General features: G+C 40.8%; 3 protein-coding genes across 3 annotated transcripts; 1 reads left to right on the top strand and 2 right to left on the bottom strand.

Annotated features, from left to right (window-relative positions):
* Window positions 1-929: 929 nt before the first annotated feature.
* LOC147320164 (uncharacterized) lies at window positions 930-2,310 on the top strand. Its single transcript, XM_086308112.1, has 5 exons — window positions 930-945; window positions 1,052-1,133; window positions 1,225-1,287; window positions 1,400-1,462; window positions 1,579-2,310. Exons 1-5 carry the CDS (start codon window positions 930-932, stop codon window positions 2,120-2,122), a joined length of 768 nt encoding a protein of 255 aa, XP_086164238.1. The 3' UTR covers window positions 2,123-2,310.
* Window positions 2,311-5,360: 3,050 nt separating this feature from the next.
* Window positions 5,361-6,741, bottom strand: LOC147320163 (uncharacterized). Its single transcript, XM_086308113.1, has 5 exons — window positions 6,726-6,741; window positions 6,538-6,619; window positions 6,384-6,446; window positions 6,209-6,271; window positions 5,361-6,092 (listed from the first exon to the last, which is right to left on the bottom strand). The coding sequence occupies exons 1-5, from the start codon at window positions 6,739-6,741 to the stop codon at window positions 5,549-5,551; spliced, it is 768 nt and encodes a 255-aa protein (XP_086164239.1). The 3' UTR covers window positions 5,361-5,548.
* Window positions 6,742-10,053: 3,312 nt separating this feature from the next.
* Window positions 10,054-16,657, bottom strand: LOC147320162 (GTPase IMAP family member 7-like). Its single transcript, XM_086308094.1, has 4 exons — window positions 16,431-16,657; window positions 15,986-16,024; window positions 15,779-15,880; window positions 10,054-11,391 (listed from the first exon to the last, which is right to left on the bottom strand). Exons 1-4 carry the CDS (start codon window positions 16,450-16,452, stop codon window positions 10,625-10,627), a joined length of 930 nt encoding a protein of 309 aa, XP_086164220.1. The 5' UTR covers window positions 16,453-16,657; the 3' UTR covers window positions 10,054-10,624.
* Window positions 16,658-17,598: the final 941 nt, after the last annotated feature.

Raw genomic sequence — 17,598 nt, 5'->3', positions numbered from 1 at the left:
TATAAATGGCACAAATGGGAATTTCTTCTGAATGGGTGATGTCAGCATGTTCACAAGCGTTTCATTTAATCAAACCCCTAGTTTTAATTTAACTAGTTTTTACACATCTACTGGGGTTTCTTTCCAGGGTTGATGCGATCATTTTATTTAAAAATCGGGATTTCGGAATGTTGAACTAAGAGTGAGACAAAGCCAGCCAGCTAGTTTTTAACACAGTAAATGTCACAAATAGCATTCAGTCCTTTAGAAAATAAATGCTATAAGCAGCCAGTATCGCTCTTTTCAAACTAATCGTCTTTTAAATACACTCATTTTGTGATTCCGGTGTCACACCTTGCACCGATGCAAGCATTTTATTTATTTAAAAACGGATCAAACGGGCCATTTCTTCTGTAAGGGGTTTCATGGTTTCAGAGTAGTTTTTAACACAACAGATAGTCACAAATAACATTCAGCCCTTTAGAAAATAAACGCTACAGTGATACTTCTAAAACCAGTCGCCCAGACCCGCTCCAACTTTTCAACAGCTGGCTAATTGTTTGAATTTGTTCAGGATTGTAAAAGCCCACCGTGGGTATCACTAGTTGAGAGTACCATGCGAACAAGGGCCCAGCCTATTGTTTAAAGTGGCCGGTATTGGCTCTTTTTGTAATTCCTCGACAAGGTAAATGGGGCAGGTGTACCAGTCGGGTGGCGACCCCGCCTATTGTCTGAAGTATCGGCTCCTTTGTAATTCCTTGAGAAGACAAAAGCCCTGAAGGGTCTCATTTAAATTGATTGGAGACATACCTTTTCTTTTTGGAAACACCCACCCTATATAAAAAAAACACGCTCAGAGCCCGAAACCCTGCGCCATTTACGCCTCAAGATTCGCTGCAGAGCACACCATTTTCTTTGCGATCATCAACACTAACATCGTTCTTTATAACATGGCCATCGTAAACGGTAAGTAAAACAAAACCTATTATTGGATTTTTAAAAAGTGTTATGTTAACATATTATAGGATATTCAAACTATTTTTTTTCCCTAAAACAAAAGCTTAATTTTTAGGAGTTCGGGAGAACGGCCCAGGACCCTTTTCTTTAGAAACGGGCGCTTTTACAGCTGGAACTAGTCCTCTAACAGGCACAAGGTGTGTACAGCATTACTGGATTTTTAAACGTATGTATGTTTTAAACTAGCGATTGTTTTAAATTATGTAATAACGTTTTTGTTTGTTCCAGGGTTAACAAACTGAGCAGGAAAACATTCAGACACCGCGACCACAGAGCCCAACCTTACATCAGGTGTGTATACAACGGGATGTATAGTTGTGTATTATTTTTTCAAAAGAAAAAAAAATTAAAAAGAGGTTTAAACAATTACAAATGTTCTAAACTGACCGTTTTACACCTACAGAGCCACGCCAGAGAACCGTGTGTGTGGAGGAGCAGGACCATCCCGAATAACGCACACTACAAGGTAAGCATAGGCATATATAAATTAGATAAAAAGAGAGAGAGAGGGAGACACGCTTATTCAGTTTGAAATGGGTACATGTATAAAATGTTTTAACACATGTCTATCTATCTTCACAGACTGCAGAACAGCACCCCTCCTCATAATGATCAGGACACCGTACGATTCCAGACGTTTTTGGAATGTTTAAGCAGTATCGACCTCCCAGAACAACAAAAACCTGGAGCTTTGTGCAACAGTGGAGAGTCAGAACAGATCTTCATCAGCGAACCTGCAACACCCCCGAGTGAGTGGCTACCTCGCGATTTCTCTGATGTTTTTGAGTACAGTATATCAGATTTTGATCTAGTTCATATACCCACCACCCCAGAATGTGACAGAAATAGCATTGATTCACACATAGATTTCGAAGAAGGCGGCATAACAGACTCTCAAATATCAGCGGCGTATGATGCTTACATGAAGCTTCCAGACGCTCAGCCTGCTGAACAGAGTCATATAGCTTCAATAGCTGATAAATTATGTTTGATTGAAGCTAGACTCAATCAATACCACCAAGAAGCACAGGTACAAAGGCAACAGTTTACCAAACTCATAAACAAAGTGTGTAGTACATTAGACAACATCTGCTATGTTCTATTTAAACCCAGATTCCTTTTATAGTTTGCAGTGAAATTTCTTAAACCATTGTTTAATGGGACAGAAGTACAAGTCACTCTTTACTAACACACTGTAGATAAGTTTATTGCTGAACGACACAGCTAGCAGTCCCACACACTCTTTAGATTTTTGAAGTTTTGTGTGTGATGGTTTTGCCTCTCACACCTTACCCCTTTCTCCCAGTATCACAACAGTATGACTCCCAAAGTACGACTCAGTAAACAAACAAGGACTCTGAACTCAGAACAGAAAGATACAGTTGAAAGATTAGTGATATCTTTTATGATGCGTAATAAACTACACCCTCTTCTTCTCTGTATTTATGTTGTTTGTGTGCGTGCGTGCGTGCGTGTGTGTGTGTGAATGCCTTAGAAGTCAAAGTATACATTAGCCATACTTACAAAAACATTTTTAATTTCATTTAGAACTGAGATTCTAAGTTGTAAGCAGAAATCGTATGCTCAACCAGGAGTATGTTTCCCCACTTTCACAATGCTGAGGCATCAAATCCATGATCCAACAGATGGTTTGTCACATGTGGGCGAGAAGGGCAAGCCAACCCTTACTTACACAACCTCACACACTATAGATTTTTAAAGCTCTTGTGTACAACGGTTTAGCTAAAGATATAACTTCTACTTTTGATAAAGATCACTCCCTCTGCATATTTCTTAAGAAATGAAGTGTCTTTACTGGGATATTTATTGTCAAACTATGCGATTTTCCAAATGTGTGTGGAGTAAAATGTTGTGACCAAGAATCATTCAGGATTAACAACACAAACTGTTTTGATAGCAGAAACAGTCTGTCTTATAGTTCCCATACTTTACCGCTAGTTTTACAAACACATTCTTCTTCATATCGGTTTAATTGGTTTTTTATGAAACTGATTTTTAATAGTACAACCAAGGTCTAACTTTTCCTAGCTCCCCAGTATAAATGCAAGAATTTTGCAGACTTTATTGAAACTGTCACAATTTAACACTCAATGCCATAAACAGAGTTGATCCATGTTTCTATGGACAGTGTTTCATACATCAACAGCTCTGAAAATCACTTTTAAAGTAATGTAGAACATGATCTCTCTCACTCTCAGCGTCTCTAAAAAACCCAGCAAACTGACAATCACCTCTAAACAAGGGGTCAGTTTATAGGCTTTTTGTTTGTTTGTTTGTTTTGTTTTTTATCAGCCGCAACACCATGTAATGCATGGATGTTAGACTCTTTCACCAGACCATGTTGCTAGCCCAACCACCAGGCTCAGGGTCTCTGAACTCTAACCCTGGCCCTGGCTGCCAAATGTGCCTCTGACCCTCTTGTGCCTGTTCACCACCAGACTAAGTTTGTAGTCTCACCTACTAACATTATTTTATTACAGGGCAATATTCAGCTAGGTTACTACTTTGACTTTCTTACTTTGAGCACATTTCCGAGCCCATACATTATCAAACTTTTACTTGAGTATTTCTGACACCAGCTATACTTTTACTTAAGTAAAAAAAAAAATGCCTGCACTATCGGTGTAAAGCTGTCTTTAATTCTTTAACAGTTCATGCAACAATTATAAATTAAACCTGCACCACAGCTAACTCTTTTTCATAACCAATAACAGGTGTATTTCTTAGATCTACAGAAACGGCCAAAACACTCTGCTTGTATAATGCCATATTCTCTCCCAGCGTACCCTTGTCTCACAACAGGGTGATTCCCAAAGTACGACTCAATAAACAGAGACTCTAAAACCAGAACAGAAAGATAAAATTGGAAGATCAAAGATTAAGGTTTGTGTTTTTATAGCACAAAGTAAACTGTCCCCTTGTCTTCTAGGCCTTGGCGTGCGTACCTTAGAAGTCAGATTATACATTAGTCAGGATGGACTCTGCACCCCTGCGTCACACTGAGGAGGAGGACAGTTTACTTTGTGCATTTTTTTTTTTACTTAAGTAAAAGTATAGCTGGTGTCAGAAATACTCAAGTAAAAGTTTGATAATGTATGGGCTCGGAAATGTGCTCAAAGTAAGAAAGTCAAAGTAGTAACCTAGCTGAATATTGCCCTGTAATAAAATAATGTTAGTAGGTGAGAGTACAAACTTAGTCTGGTGGTGAACAGGCACAAGAGGGTCAGAGGCACATTTGGCAGCCAGGGCCAGGGTTAGAGTTCAGAGACCCTGAGCCTGGTGGTTGGGCTAGCAACATGGTCTGGTGAAAGAGTCTAACATCCATGCATTACATGGTGTTGCGGCTGATAAAAAACAAAACAAACAAACAAACAAAAAGCCTATAAACTGACCCCTTGTTTAGAGGTGATTGTCAGTTTGCTGGGTTTTTTAGAGACGCTGAGAGTGAGAGAGATCATGTTCTACATTACTTTAAAAGTGATTTTCAGAGCTGTTGATGTATGAAACACTGTCCATAGAAACATGGATCAACTCTGTTTATGGCATTGAGTGTTAAATTGTGACAGTTTCAATAAAGTCTGCAAAATTCTTGCATTTATACTGGGGAGCTAGGAAAAGTTAGACCTTGGTTGTACTATTAAAAATCAGTTTCATAAAAAACCAATTAAACCGATATGAAGAAGAATGTGTTTGTAAAACTAGCGGTAAAGTATGGGAACTATAAGACAGACTGTTTCTGCTATCAAAACAGTTTGTGTTGTTAATCCTGAATGATTCTTGGTCACAACATTTTACTCCACACACATTTGGAAAATCGCATAGTTTGACAATAAATATCCCAGTAAAGACACTTCATTTCTTAAGAAATATGCAGAGGGAGTGATCTTTATCAAAAGTAGAAGTTATATCTTTAGCTAAACCGTTGTACACAAGAGCTTTAAAAATCTATAGTGTGTGAGGTTGTGTAAGTAAGGGTTGGCTTGCCCTTCTCGCCCACATGTGACAAACCATCTGTTGGATCATGGATTTGATGCCTCAGCATTGTGAAAGTGGGGAAACATACTCCTGGTTGAGCATACGATTTCTGCTTACAACTTAGAATCTCAGTTCTAAATGAAATTAAAAATGTTTTTGTAAGTATGGCTAATGTATACTTTGACTTCTAAGGCATTCACACACACACACGCACGCACGCACGCACACAAACAACATAAATACAGAGAAGAAGAGGGTGTAGTTTATTACGCATCATAAAAGATATCACTAATCTTTCAACTGTATCTTTCTGTTCTGAGTTCAGAGTCCTTGTTTGTTTACTGAGTCGTACTTTGGGAGTCATACTGTTGTGATACTGGGAGAAAGGGGTAAGGTGTGAGAGGCAAAACCATCACACACAAAACTTCAAAAATCTAAAGAGTGTGTGGGACTGCTAGCTGTGTCGTTCAGCAATAAACTTATCTACAGTGTGTTAGTAAAGAGTGACTTGTACTTCTGTCCCATTAAACAATGGTTTAAGAAATTTCACTGCAAACTATAAAAGGAATCTGGGTTTAAATAGAACATAGCAGATGTTGTCTAATGTACTACACACTTTGTTTATGGATTTGGTAAACTGTTGCCTTTGTACCTGTGCTTCTTGGTGGTATTGATTGAGTCTAGCTTCAATCAAACATAATTTATCAGCTATTGAAGCTATATGACTCTGTTCAGCAGGCTGAGCGTCTGGAAGCTTCATGTAAGCATCATACGCCGGTGATATTTGAGAGTCTGTTATGCCGCCTTCTTCGAAATCTATGTGTGAATCAATGCTATTTCTGTCACATTCTGGGGTGGTGGGTATATGAACTAGATCAAAATCTGATATACTGTACTCAAAAACATCAGAGAAATCGCGAGGTAGCCACTCACTCGGGGGTGTTGCAGGTTCGCTGATGAAGATCTGTTCTGACTCTCCACTGTTGCACAAAGCTCCAGGTTTTTGTTGTTCTGGGAGGTCGATACTGCTTAAACATTCCAAAAACGTCTGGAATCGTACGGTGTCCTGATCATTATGAGGAGGGGTGCTGTTCTGCAGTCTGTGAAGATAGATAGACATGTGTTAAAACATTTTATACATGTACCCATTTCAAACTGAATAAGCGTGTCTCCCTCTCTCTCTCTTTTTATCTAATTTATATATGCCTATGCTTACCTTGTAGTGTGCGTTATTCGGGATGGTCCTGCTCCTCCACACACACGGTTCTCTGGCGTGGCTCTGTAGGTGTAAAACGGTCAGTTTAGAACATTTGTAATTGTTTAAACCTCTTTTTAATTTTTTTTTCTTTTGAAAAAATAATACACAACTATACATCCCGTTGTATACACACCTGATGTAAGGTTGGGCTCTGTGGTCGCGGTGTCTGAATGTTTTCCTGCTCAGTTTGTTAACCCTGGAACAAACAAAAACGTTATTACATAATTTAAAACAATCGCTAGTTTAAAACATACATACGTTTAAAAATCCAGTAATGCTGTACACACCTTGTGCCTGTTAGAGGACTAGTTCCAGCTGTAAAAGCGCCCGTTTCTAAAGAAAAGGGCCCTGGGCCGTTCTCCCGAACTCCTAAAAATTAAGCTTTTGTTTTAGGGAAAAAAAATAGTTTGAATATCCTATAATATGTTAACATAACACTTTTTAAAAATCCAATAATAGGTTTTGTTTTACTTACCGTTTACGATGGCCATGTTATAAAGAACGATGTTAGTGTTGATGATCGCAAAGAAAATGGTGTGCTCTGCAGCGAATCTTGAGGCGTAAATGGCGCAGGGTTTCGGGCTCTGAGCGTGTTTTTTTTATATAGGGTGGGTGTTTCCAAAAAGAAAAGGTATGTCTCCAATCAATTTAAATGAGACCCTTCAGGGCTTTTGTCTTCTCAAGGAATTACAAAGGAGCCGATACTTCAGACAATAGGCGGGGTCGCCACCCGACTGGTACACCTGCCCCATTTACCTTGTCGAGGAATTACAAAAAGAGCCAATACCGGCCACTTTAAACAATAGGCTGGGCCCTTGTTCGCATGGTACTCTCAACTAGTGATACCCACGGTGGGCTTTTACAATCCTGAACAAATTCAAACAATTAGCCAGCTGTTGAAAAGTTGGAGCGGGTCTGGGCGACTGGTTTTAGAAGTATCACTGTAGCGTTTATTTTCTAAAGGGCTGAATGTTATTTGTGACTATCTGTTGTGTTAAAAACTACTCTGAAACCATGAAACCCCTTACAGAAGAAATGGCCCGTTTGATCCGTTTTTAAATAAATAAAATGCTTGCATCGGTGCAAGGTGTGACACCGGAATCACAAAATGAGTGTATTTAAAAGACGATTAGTTTGAAAAGAGCGATACTGGCTGCTTATAGCATTTATTTTCTAAAGGACTGAATGCTATTTGTAACATTTACTGTGTTAAAAACTAGCTGGCTGGCTTTGTCTCACTCTTAGTTCAACATTCCGAAATCCCGATTTTTAAATAAAATGATCGCATCAACCCTGGAAAGAAACCCCAGTAGATGTGTAAAAACTAGTTAAATTAAAACTAGGGGTTTGATTAAATGAAACGCTTGTGAACATGCTGACATCACCCATTCAGAAGAAATTCCCATTTGTGCCATTTATAAAATAAAATGCATGCCTCACTGCAAGCTGAGACATTGTCAGATTTAGAAAATTAGTGTGATTAAAACACTATTACCAACACTTTTGACTAGAGCACACCCTCTTTGTTAAGGCGCACTGTGAACCAAAACAGCTTCCACTCCGCCAAGAATGAAACAAGAAACAAAGAATTGCTTTTAAGAACACATGCATAACTGAATGTTGCGATACACCTAAGTGATAAAAATAGTTTAATTAAAAACCCTATGGTTTGATTAAATTAAAACCCCGTTAAAAACACATAAACTCATATAACCCCTCTGATCCCCTGTGGTATTTCCACACCTGAACGCGCATGCGCACACCCACGAAACCGGTCAAATCGGTTTGGTTGGCCGCCATCTTGGACTAGTGCCATCGTATTACTGAACGCGCATGCGCACACGCACGAAACCGGTCAAACCGGTTGTCAAACCGGTTTGGTTGGCCGCCATCTTGGACAGGTGCCATCGTATTACTACTGACACATATTTGATATGATACATACATCAGAGACATTGTCCTAAACTGGACTAAAAAAGGACCATGAGTACAACATGAAACTTACCTTACATAACGCTGAAGTTCATTGATCATTTTAATCATAAACTTGTTGTTGAAATATTTTTACTGAACATGCAAACATCTGCTGATGAAAATGTGTTGATTTATTGGTTTGTTATGAAGCTATTGCTATTTCTAATGTGTTTTTATCACTTTCTGATGTTTTATTAATTAAACAATAAATGTATTAATTGTTGTGTTATCTGTAGATGTAGTATTTATATATATTTATTTATAGTATAGCAAATATATTTAATTATTACTGTTTAAAACACTAATATGTGACATGTATTAGTAGTGATGCTGTGCTGAGGGTTAAAATGCCTTTTTGTCTTTTGGTAACTACAAAACGACAATAAACCATTAATATGTCTATGTGCTCGTATTTATTTTACCCTGCTCAAATTCAATTTATGATACATTTTATTTTGAAAGATTTAAAAGGGTTCTTTAAAGAACCATTTTTAAAAAGGTTCTTTGAAAAACCATTAAAGGTCCCCTAAAGAACCATTTCTTGATGGTTCTTTGGGGCCTCACCCAGGAGGCGCCCAGGAGGCATCCTTGTCAGATGCCCGAACCGCCTCAGCTGGCTCCTTTCGACTAGTTGACTATTGAATGTAAAGTATTTTATACTTTACCTTTTTCTGTCATATTTTAATTTTACAAGATGATTAAATTTGGCACCTGAGACCCTCCATACTGATGGAGATGCTGTCTCTGTGCTGATGTACTGATGACTGATTATTGAAGCTGTGAAGAAACAAACATTTACCTGTAACTTCAACTCCTCTCAGCCAGCCGGTCCAGGAGTAGTCAGTATGCAGGCATGTATGTGAATGTTTGCTAATACTATTCCTATTAGCACTTTAAGTACTTTATTTATTGATTTTGTTTTATTTATATTTTGATATTGTTAGGGATAATGCACTGATCAGGGACTATTTTTAATTTCGATGTACCTGTGACAACGACAATAAAGACATTCTGATTCTAGCACCGATCTGTCAGAGCAGGGGGCACCAAAGAGATTTGGATGAAACTAAGGCTACGTTCACTCTGCAGGTCTTAATGATCAATTCCGATTTTTTGATCAAATCCGATTTTTTTGTCTGCTTGTTCAGACTACAAATAAAATGCGACTTCAAACTTGCTGTAGTGTGAACGGTTCACGGCCCTCAAAGCGGCCCGCATGCGCAAAAGAAGATGTCACACACAACGCGCTCTGTTTAGACCCAGAGCAAACTATATTGTTTGACTGATGGCCCTTTATATAAAGACTTCGGACTTCATGTTTCCCAATTTTTGCTTTGTTATTTTGTTATTTACATAATAATGTAAATAACCTAATAATGATCCTTATTGCTGTTTTAGAGCAGCGGTGCTTCAAAGGATAGCTGCAGATTTCTGTCAGAATCTGCAGATTATACAGTACAAATAAAATGTTCACGTTTCTCCAACGTTGTCTTCCCAGCAGTTTCACCGGATGGCCAGGAAGCGTTCGCAATGTCTTCTCGGGTGCTTCTCCGGCACTGATAATTGGCGTCTGTCTTGTGTCAGTGACGTAAAAGACGGATTTAATGCGACTTGACCGCAAGTCGCATTAAATAAAACAGCAGTCGCTTTCTAAAACATCTGATATGTACCACATACGAAAGTGACCCAGGTCGGATTTGAAAATATCAGATTTGTGCCGTTCACACTGTCATGATCGGATAGATGGGTCACATAGGGTCAACAAAGTCTTTCACCTGCAGCGTGAACGCAGCCAAAATATGAGGGATGAAAAAAAAGGGGAAAAAAAGGAAAATTTCATCTTTTTATTTTGTCAGTAATAAAAAGTGACATTAAACAAACTTTGACAGTGAAGTATGGTATATAAAAGCACTTTCTCCAGGTTACACAAAATACATCAAAATCATGAGACAAACATGAAGATGCGTTCATAGATGCTACATTTCCTTATGAGACACTGGTCACGATGCACTTTGGCCACACGTTAAACTAGCACAGATTCAGAGCATGGCATCATTTCTCCATCTGCACATGAACAGCTGAAAGTCTGTCATTAAGATCGAGGTTGATCACGGTTTCTGTGGGATTCATAAACTTCCTGTTTCTTTACAGCTCCTCACTCAGTGTAACATTAAAGTGAACAGAGGGTTCATTTTCATCACACATAGAAAAAGAACAAGAGAAGATGCATAAACATGTACACAAAACAGGCTGCTGGCTGCTGGAGTCTGATGTCAGTCTGTCCACTCATGGGCTTCCATGACAGTGATCACATGACCTGGATGCACTACCATCATGGATTAAACAGAACAGATGAAGGATGAGAGTGAACCTTCAGTCTGCTGAGGAAGTGTGAGCAGCTCAGTTCAGCCTCAGCTTCTCGTGGAACCTTTTAAGGATTTTATCAAAGGAGGCATCTTGGGCCACCTGCTCCACAAACTGACGAACTCCGCTCGCTAAAGCCAGATAATATCGCTGCACCTCCTCCCGTTCAGACTGCCATTCCTTCTCCACCTGCTGTTTCTCCTCCTGAGCCTCCTTCAGCTTCTTCTCGTACTTTAATTCCACTGCTTTGATTTCCTCCGTCAGCTTCTTCTCGTAGAACTCTCTGAGCTCTGACTCTCTCTGTTTCAGCATCTCCTCCACCTGCAGGTAGGTTTTGTTGGAGTAAAACTCTCCTCCGTGGTCGGCCACCATCTTGTCGACCTTCTTCAGCAGATCCAGGACTTGACCACGGTCGTTGGCTCTGAGATTGTTGAAGACGTGGTATCTGTTTCCAGCCTTCATCAGGACCTCCTGCAGCTCAGGCCCTGCTGTCTTCAACATGTGATCAAAGTCTGCTTTGACTTTGTCTCCGTGGGTGAAGAGGATCATGGTGTACCTCCAGGCACCCTCTCCAAAGATCTCCTCCACCTTCTTCACGGCGTCTCGTTCCTCTGCTGAGAAGCGTCCCACCCTGATGACCAGCAGGATGGCGTGGGGCCCCGGGGCCGACATGTTGATGCATTTGGAGATCTCCCTCTTCACGGCGTCTTCAGACATCGTGGTGTCGAAGAGGCCGGGAGTGTCCACCACAGAGATGGTCCTCTGGAACAGCTTCTCCTGCTGCTTGGAGCACTCAGCCGTCACTGAGGAGGAAACAGATCAGTTAGACTCTTGTTTTTAAAAAAGTGAACTTCATGGAAACTCTTGGCATGTCTAAACATAAATAATCATTTCACCCTCTTCATCAGAGTGCAGATGATATACTCTCTAACAAATGGCATAGACACACATGGCAGCTCTTCTGAGGTAAACGCTCCAGTCTGTCCTTATTAGAGATGGACCGATCCGATATTACGCATCGGTATTGGTCTGATACTGACCTAAATTACTGGATCGGATATCGGAGAGAAACAACAAATGTAATCCGATCCATTAAATATCAAAAAAGCACCTCACAAAACGTATGCCATGGTGTTACTCAGCTCATAACCGTAGCACGTCGGAGGGCGATAGAGCGGCTGCGGCGGACGAGACCTGTCAGCGGTCTGGTTGAGCATTTGGAGGCTCGCTACCAAACCTGCATTTAATCTCAGAGAAATGTATCCAGACAAGTAAAGCAAGTGTGCAAGTTCATCTCTGAATGTTTGTAAAGCATTCCATTCCGTAGCTGCTGTTGTTACCACTGTCCTGTTTGAAATGGATACTAACTAAGAGGGGTCATAACAACCATCTGCCTCTCTTCATTGGCAGTGAGGCGGTGGAGAGGGTGAGCAGTTTTAAATTCTTGGGGGTAACTGTGACCGAGGACCTGTCCTGGGGCAACCATATCACCTCAGTTGTACGGAAGGCCCAACAGCGCCTCTACTACCTGAGGAGACTGCGGAGCGCACACATTCCCAGATCTCTGATGTTGAACTTCTACAACTGTGCCATCAGCAGCGTTCTGACGTATGGATTTCTAGTGTGGTTCCCCAGCTGCACCAAGGCCGATCAGCAAGCACTCCAGCGGGTGGTGAAAGAAGCTGGCAGAATTATTGGAACAAGTCTGCCAGAGATCAGTAATATCTTCCCCACTCGCTGTCTGAGGAGGGTGCACAGTATCCTGCGGGACCAACATCACCCTGCGCGCCACCTTTTCCATCTGCTGCCCTCAGGGAGAAGGTACAGGTCTATACAGGCCAGAACATCCAGACTGGCCAACAGCCTGTATCCACAGGCTGTGAGGCTCCTGAACTCTCTGCCCCCCTCTCACGGACAATAACCATATCCAACTTCTTAATAGCAATGAACTGGTCTGCATTGGTGCATCATATCTTTATTCTCTTCCCCCTCCTGCCCCCCCCCCCTCTTTCTTAAATAGATAACTATCATATCTGATATCATATCTCACAGTACAATAATATTGAATGGGTTGCATTGTTGTACTTTGTCATGTTTCTCAGGTCTTTGTCTGAATTTCTACGAACATTATTGCTAAGGATTGTCTTATTGCATTGGAGTCACACTGGGTTAAATATGTACACTTGGGTTTTAAGGGGTATTTATTATTTTCTTCTTTTTTTTGGGTTGTATGGAAGCCCCAAACGCAATTTCATTGTTCTTGACAATGACAATAAATAAATAAATACCAAATACTAACTGACTGGATGCTCATTAACCTTAGAACACCTGGTGTGCGTGTGTGTGTGTGTGTGTGTGTGTGTGTGTGTGTGTGTGTGTGTGTGTGTGTATATACAGACAGCCAGGTTCATAATGGATATGAGGAAGATTTTCCAAAAAAAAGGAGCCACGTCAGGTAAAAGTGTAAAATCAAATGATCCATTAATCAAGAATAATGTTGGATCAGTGTTTCAGTGTTTACATCTTTTATGTGGTTTGGTTATTTGCCTTTTGGTTGAAAGAACACTGAGAGGACTTTTTATTAGTGATCTTAATAGAATTTTTTTTCATATTAATGTAATTTTTCATCTAATTGAATCTATTTGTGTATGATTGTCAGTCCAAAGAGGGAGAGAGGAAAGAGGGAACGTGAGGAGAAAGAACAAGGTCAGGAAGAACCAAACTTTTTACAGTGTGGACCACCTGAGAAAATGTCAAGCTCTCCTAAGGACCACTATGAAAGCATGAAACTCATAAATCTGACAACACAAAATTAGCATCTGCAGTAAAGATTTTTTCATGCATTCTACCACAGGCAAAGTTGCTTCCATTTTTATAGTTTTTATTAATATTTTGTAATAATTTATTTGTAATAATTCTGTTTCGGGAGTGTTTTTATGTGTCTGTATTATATTACACACACACAAACACATTAAAAGTGAATCTCTGTCCAAAAAATGCTCTCAGTTTACTTTTCACTCACTGTGAGCATCGTTCATTATTCTCCCAGTAATTAAGGTTAGCATATGTATTTTTATTCCAATCCATTCTTCTTTTGCAGCATTTAAATAACCTTGATCAGATTTGATGGTTTTGTTACAGACTTTAAAAAAAGTGTTTTTCTTTTCTTTCACAAATGTGGATTAAATTGTGTTAAAATGTACAAAACAGTGATGTCATGTTTTGTGACGAGGACCCAGGCACAGAGAGACTTGATGAATTTAAGAATCTTATGATTTAATAAAGAAATTTGCAGACTTGCACAGAGATGGTAAAATTATGATGACTGATAACAGAGACGAAGACAACAGACGGTGAGGACAGGGAGGAGCAGGGGTTTAAATGCACCGAGGAGACATTCAGAGACAACTCGGGACAACATTTAAGGACGCAGGGACTGACGGAGACGGGTTTATCTTGCCTGGCTGGGCAGCTCTCTGGGTGCTCAGCACCCCCAAAGCTCTGATCCTAGAATCGCCCCTGCTTCAATCATGAAACTGATCAGTGATCAGCTGATCGTCTCTCGTTTGTTTATCGTTCACTTTGCACCAGAAAGAGGAAACCAGCGGCTGAACAACAGCAGCACGTTTAAGCTCGATCAGCTGTTGTTAGAATTTATTTAATATTACTTTCTACTCGAGGATCTTTTTCTACAGCTGACGTAACTGTGCAGGGGCGGATCTAGCAAAGTTTAGCCAGGGGGGCCGATAGGGCATGAACAGGGAAAAGGGGCACAAAGACATACTTTTCTTTCTTATTCTCATTTAAAATGTCGAGCTTTTAATAAATAATTATCTGACACCCAAAGTTTTAATCTGATGTAAAATGTACAGAAGTCCATTACTGTAGTAACTGTTACGTCTAATATACCCTGGTAAGCTGTAGTACTTTTTCCTTTGGGAACCATCTGTGCAGTCTGCAGCTCTGTTGAAGAAAGATGTTGAATCTATTTAATTATTCTTGAAAAAAAATTTATGTATGTGCCTTTTTTTTTTTTTTTTTTTTTTTACATGTGCATTAAATTAAAGTTGATTTCATCAGTTAAGCATCACGAGGTGGAGGGTGGGGGTGGTTCCGTCATTTTTTTTTTTTGGGGGGGGGGGGGGGGTTTGCTGGGCGTTTGCAACCCTATTAGTCAGGTTGTTTAATATTTCTGCTAAGTACTCTTTAAAATACCAGAATAGGGAGGATTGAGCAGGTTTAAGTTTATTAGATTGATCAGTATTGCTGAACTATGACATATTTTGGGTGCAGTGTGTTTTTTACAAACAGGTATAACAGAATAGCTTTAGTGTTGTTGTTTATCTTAACTTGAGTAGGAACTTATACAAAATGTAGCAAGATATTAAAAAAACAGTTTGATTGATTATAAAAAACGCTATATCGGATTTATATCGGTATCGGCTGATATCCAGATTTATGATATTGTATCGGACATAAAAAAGTGAAATCGTGCCATCTTTAGTCCTTATCTGCAGCTTGTATCTGCCCGTAGCTCGTTGCCACAGGTGAGGACAGGAATGCAGACCGACCAGCTTCCGTGCTCAGCTCTATGCACTGGTAAAGCCTCCAACTGTTGAACTGTCAGTAATGCCTTACTTAAAGTCTTCTAACTTTACTCCAACCAGGAATGAACAGTGTGGACCAAGAATCACTGTTCACTGATCCCTGCTCTTGAACGGGGGGACCACCACCCAATCTTCTGGTCCAGAGGCATCACCCACAACTTCCAGAAGTTACAGACGCATTTCAACCAGGAAATCCAGAGCCTTAAGGCCCTCAGGCAGAGTCTCATCCATCCCAGAGGCCTGGCCACAGGTGGAGGCGGGTGGTGTGAATGCCCAAGTTTGTGAATGTGATAACTCCAGAGCAAGCCAGCATAAGCTTTTTGTGATCTTGGACCTATTTGAATCTCTCTGACCTTGAACTCAAGGTCAAAGGTGAACTTTTCTGAAAATAACCTAGTATCTCCACAGGTACAGCTACTAGGAGAGAGGCAGCACTTCTACTTTCTTTAGATTTGATCTTGATTTAAAACTGCTCTTGCACCTTTGCCTGCGACCTTCTGTTTCTTAGTCCTTGTTTCGGTTGTGCAGACAGAGACCTTCATATTATTAGACACCCTCGTGTGTGTGTGTGTGTGTGTGTTACCTGAGGCAGAACCAGTTGCTGCTCTGAAGACGTCCTTTCCCAGGATGGTGTTTCCACTGGAGCTCTTCCCTACTCCAGTCTTCCCAACCAGAACCAGCCTCACTGAACACAGACACACATGTCAGCTCACTGTTTGATTCCCTAAACTGACTCTTTATCTCAGGTTCAGCGACAGCTGTGTGTGTTTATACAAACATCTGGACTTACAGCTCACAGGTTCGTCCTTACTGTTTCTCCTTGCCCCCACTATTCAGACACACAGATAAATGAAAGAGTTCTTACTGATGATCTGGTAAAAACTACATATTTGTTCTGTGACTTTTATATATCCTTTATTTATCTAGTAAAAAATTTAAATTGCATTAAAAATGTGTTTTTTGGGAGGAAACTGGGCAAGAGGACAGCAGAGAAATACAACAATAGTTTAAGTGACCAAAAAGGACCGGATTGGTTATAATGTAGCCGCTTTGTAAATCTTGTCCACTAACGTCTCTTTACCAATATAAAGTAAAGACGTTACGCATTAAAACACACGGAAACACTGGAAATCAGTTTCTGGCACAACACTGGTCTAACAGGTTCTCCCTCAGCGAGAAACTCCGGATCCTGACGCTGTCGGTATCCGCAGGTAAAATAAAGCCCACCGACTCACCTGCCGGTACACTCGCTGCCATCTGCGCTTGTTGCTGCTTCTGCCGGACAACTTCAGCTCCGAGTCCGGATCCTCAAACTCTGGAAAGAGCTCGCCTCTACCTAACCAGTGCAGGGAAACACCGACTGTGTTTAACACAGGTGCGAAATGCCCTACCGGAAACTCAGTTTGCTGTACCTGCCACACCTGCTGCTTCACTATCCAATCACAGTGAGATCTCGGAGTGGAGAATCTGCGCTGTAATAAACCGTTCAGCCTAAAGTGGAGGAGCTTCACTGTGCAGAGGAAACGTCAGCTGACGACTTATTTAATAATAATAATAATAATGGATTGCATTTATATAGCGCTTTTCAAGGCACCCAAAGCGCTTTACAATACCACTATTCATTCACTCTCACATTCACTCACTGGTGGAGGCAGCTACGGTTGTAGCCACAGCTGCCCTGGGGCAGACTGACAGAAGCGAGGCTGCCATATCGCACCATCGGCCCCTCTGGCCAACACCAGTAGGCAAGTAGGGTAAAGTGTCTTGCCCAAGGACACAACGACCAGGACAGAGAGCCCAGGGATCGAACCGGCGACCTTCCGGTTATAGATGCGATTCCCAACCCCCTGAGCCACGGTCGCCTGCTTTAAAAAGCATAACTCTCACTGATCGATCTGAATTTTCTCTCTTTCTCATTAACCTGGTTTCTATTTTCAAGTGAAATTACTATATCTGCTGGCGCCCTTACTCGTGGTGACGGGGTAACTTTGGTCGAGACGTTGAGGTACGTGATGTCATCACGGTGTTTGCTATGGGCTTTCCTACGGCGCCGGAAAGATGGAGGTGCGCTGTGTGTAAATGAAGATGAACCATATGAACTGCCTTGTCTATGTTCATGGCTGAAGGCTAAAGAGAGAGAGTCCCGTCCGTGCCTCTCTTATCCTCCACACCCTCCACATGATCACTGATCAATGGCCCTGAGTAGCATTTTCAGCGAGTAGGGGGATGATCTCTGATCTGCTGCTTAGAAATTCATACTGGAGTGCAAAATTAAAATCAATGGAAGATGGACAAGAAAAGTTCAAAGCCATCAGGTGCCAAAGATACAGGTAAGCAGATGTGTGATTGGATAATGGCAGGTCATCCTGAAACAATCATAATCAGAATACTTTATTAATCCCT

Source organism: Aulonocara sp. 'chitande type north' Nkhata Bay, linkage group LG10 (assembly GCF_057382095.1).
Source record: "Aulonocara sp. 'chitande type north' Nkhata Bay isolate Kocher_YH1m ecotype deep benthic linkage group LG10, A_spYH_male_GT1.1, whole genome shotgun sequence".
Classification (NCBI taxonomy): domain Eukaryota; kingdom Metazoa; phylum Chordata; class Actinopteri; order Cichliformes; family Cichlidae; genus Aulonocara; species Aulonocara sp. 'chitande type north' Nkhata Bay.
Note: the sequence above shows the minus strand (reverse complement) of the source record. Positions and strands in the feature narration are given on the sequence as shown.

What these genes read in the sequence shown, in the direction of transcription:
- LOC147320164 (XM_086308112.1), top strand. An exon ending in AGTCCTCTAACAGGCACAAG is followed by an intron (nt 1,134 to 1,224) that starts GTGTGTACAGCA and finishes TGTTTGTTCCAG; the next exon opens with GGTTAACAAACTGAGCAGGA. An exon ending in AGAGCCCAACCTTACATCAG is followed by an intron (nt 1,288 to 1,399) that starts GTGTGTATACAA and finishes TTACACCTACAG; the next exon opens with AGCCACGCCAGAGAACCGTG.
- LOC147320163 (XM_086308113.1), bottom strand. An exon ending in AGAGCCCAACCTTACATCAG is followed by an intron (nt 6,272 to 6,383) that starts GTGTGTATACAA and finishes TTACACCTACAG; the next exon opens with AGCCACGCCAGAGAACCGTG. An exon ending in CGAATAACGCACACTACAAG is followed by an intron (nt 6,093 to 6,208) that starts GTAAGCATAGGC and finishes CTATCTTCACAG; the next exon opens with ACTGCAGAACAGCACCCCTC.
- LOC147320162 (XM_086308094.1), bottom strand. Translation starts at nt 16,452, where the DNA reads ATGGCAGCGAGTGTACCGGCAG. An exon ending in GGCAGCGAGTGTACCGGCAG is followed by an intron (nt 16,025 to 16,430) that starts GTGAGTCGGTGG and finishes GTGTCTGAATAG; the next exon opens with TGGGGGCAAGGAGAAACAGT. An exon ending in TAAGGACGAACCTGTGAGCT is followed by an intron (nt 15,881 to 15,985) that starts GTAAGTCCAGAT and finishes GTCTGTGTTCAG; the next exon opens with TGAGGCTGGTTCTGGTTGGG.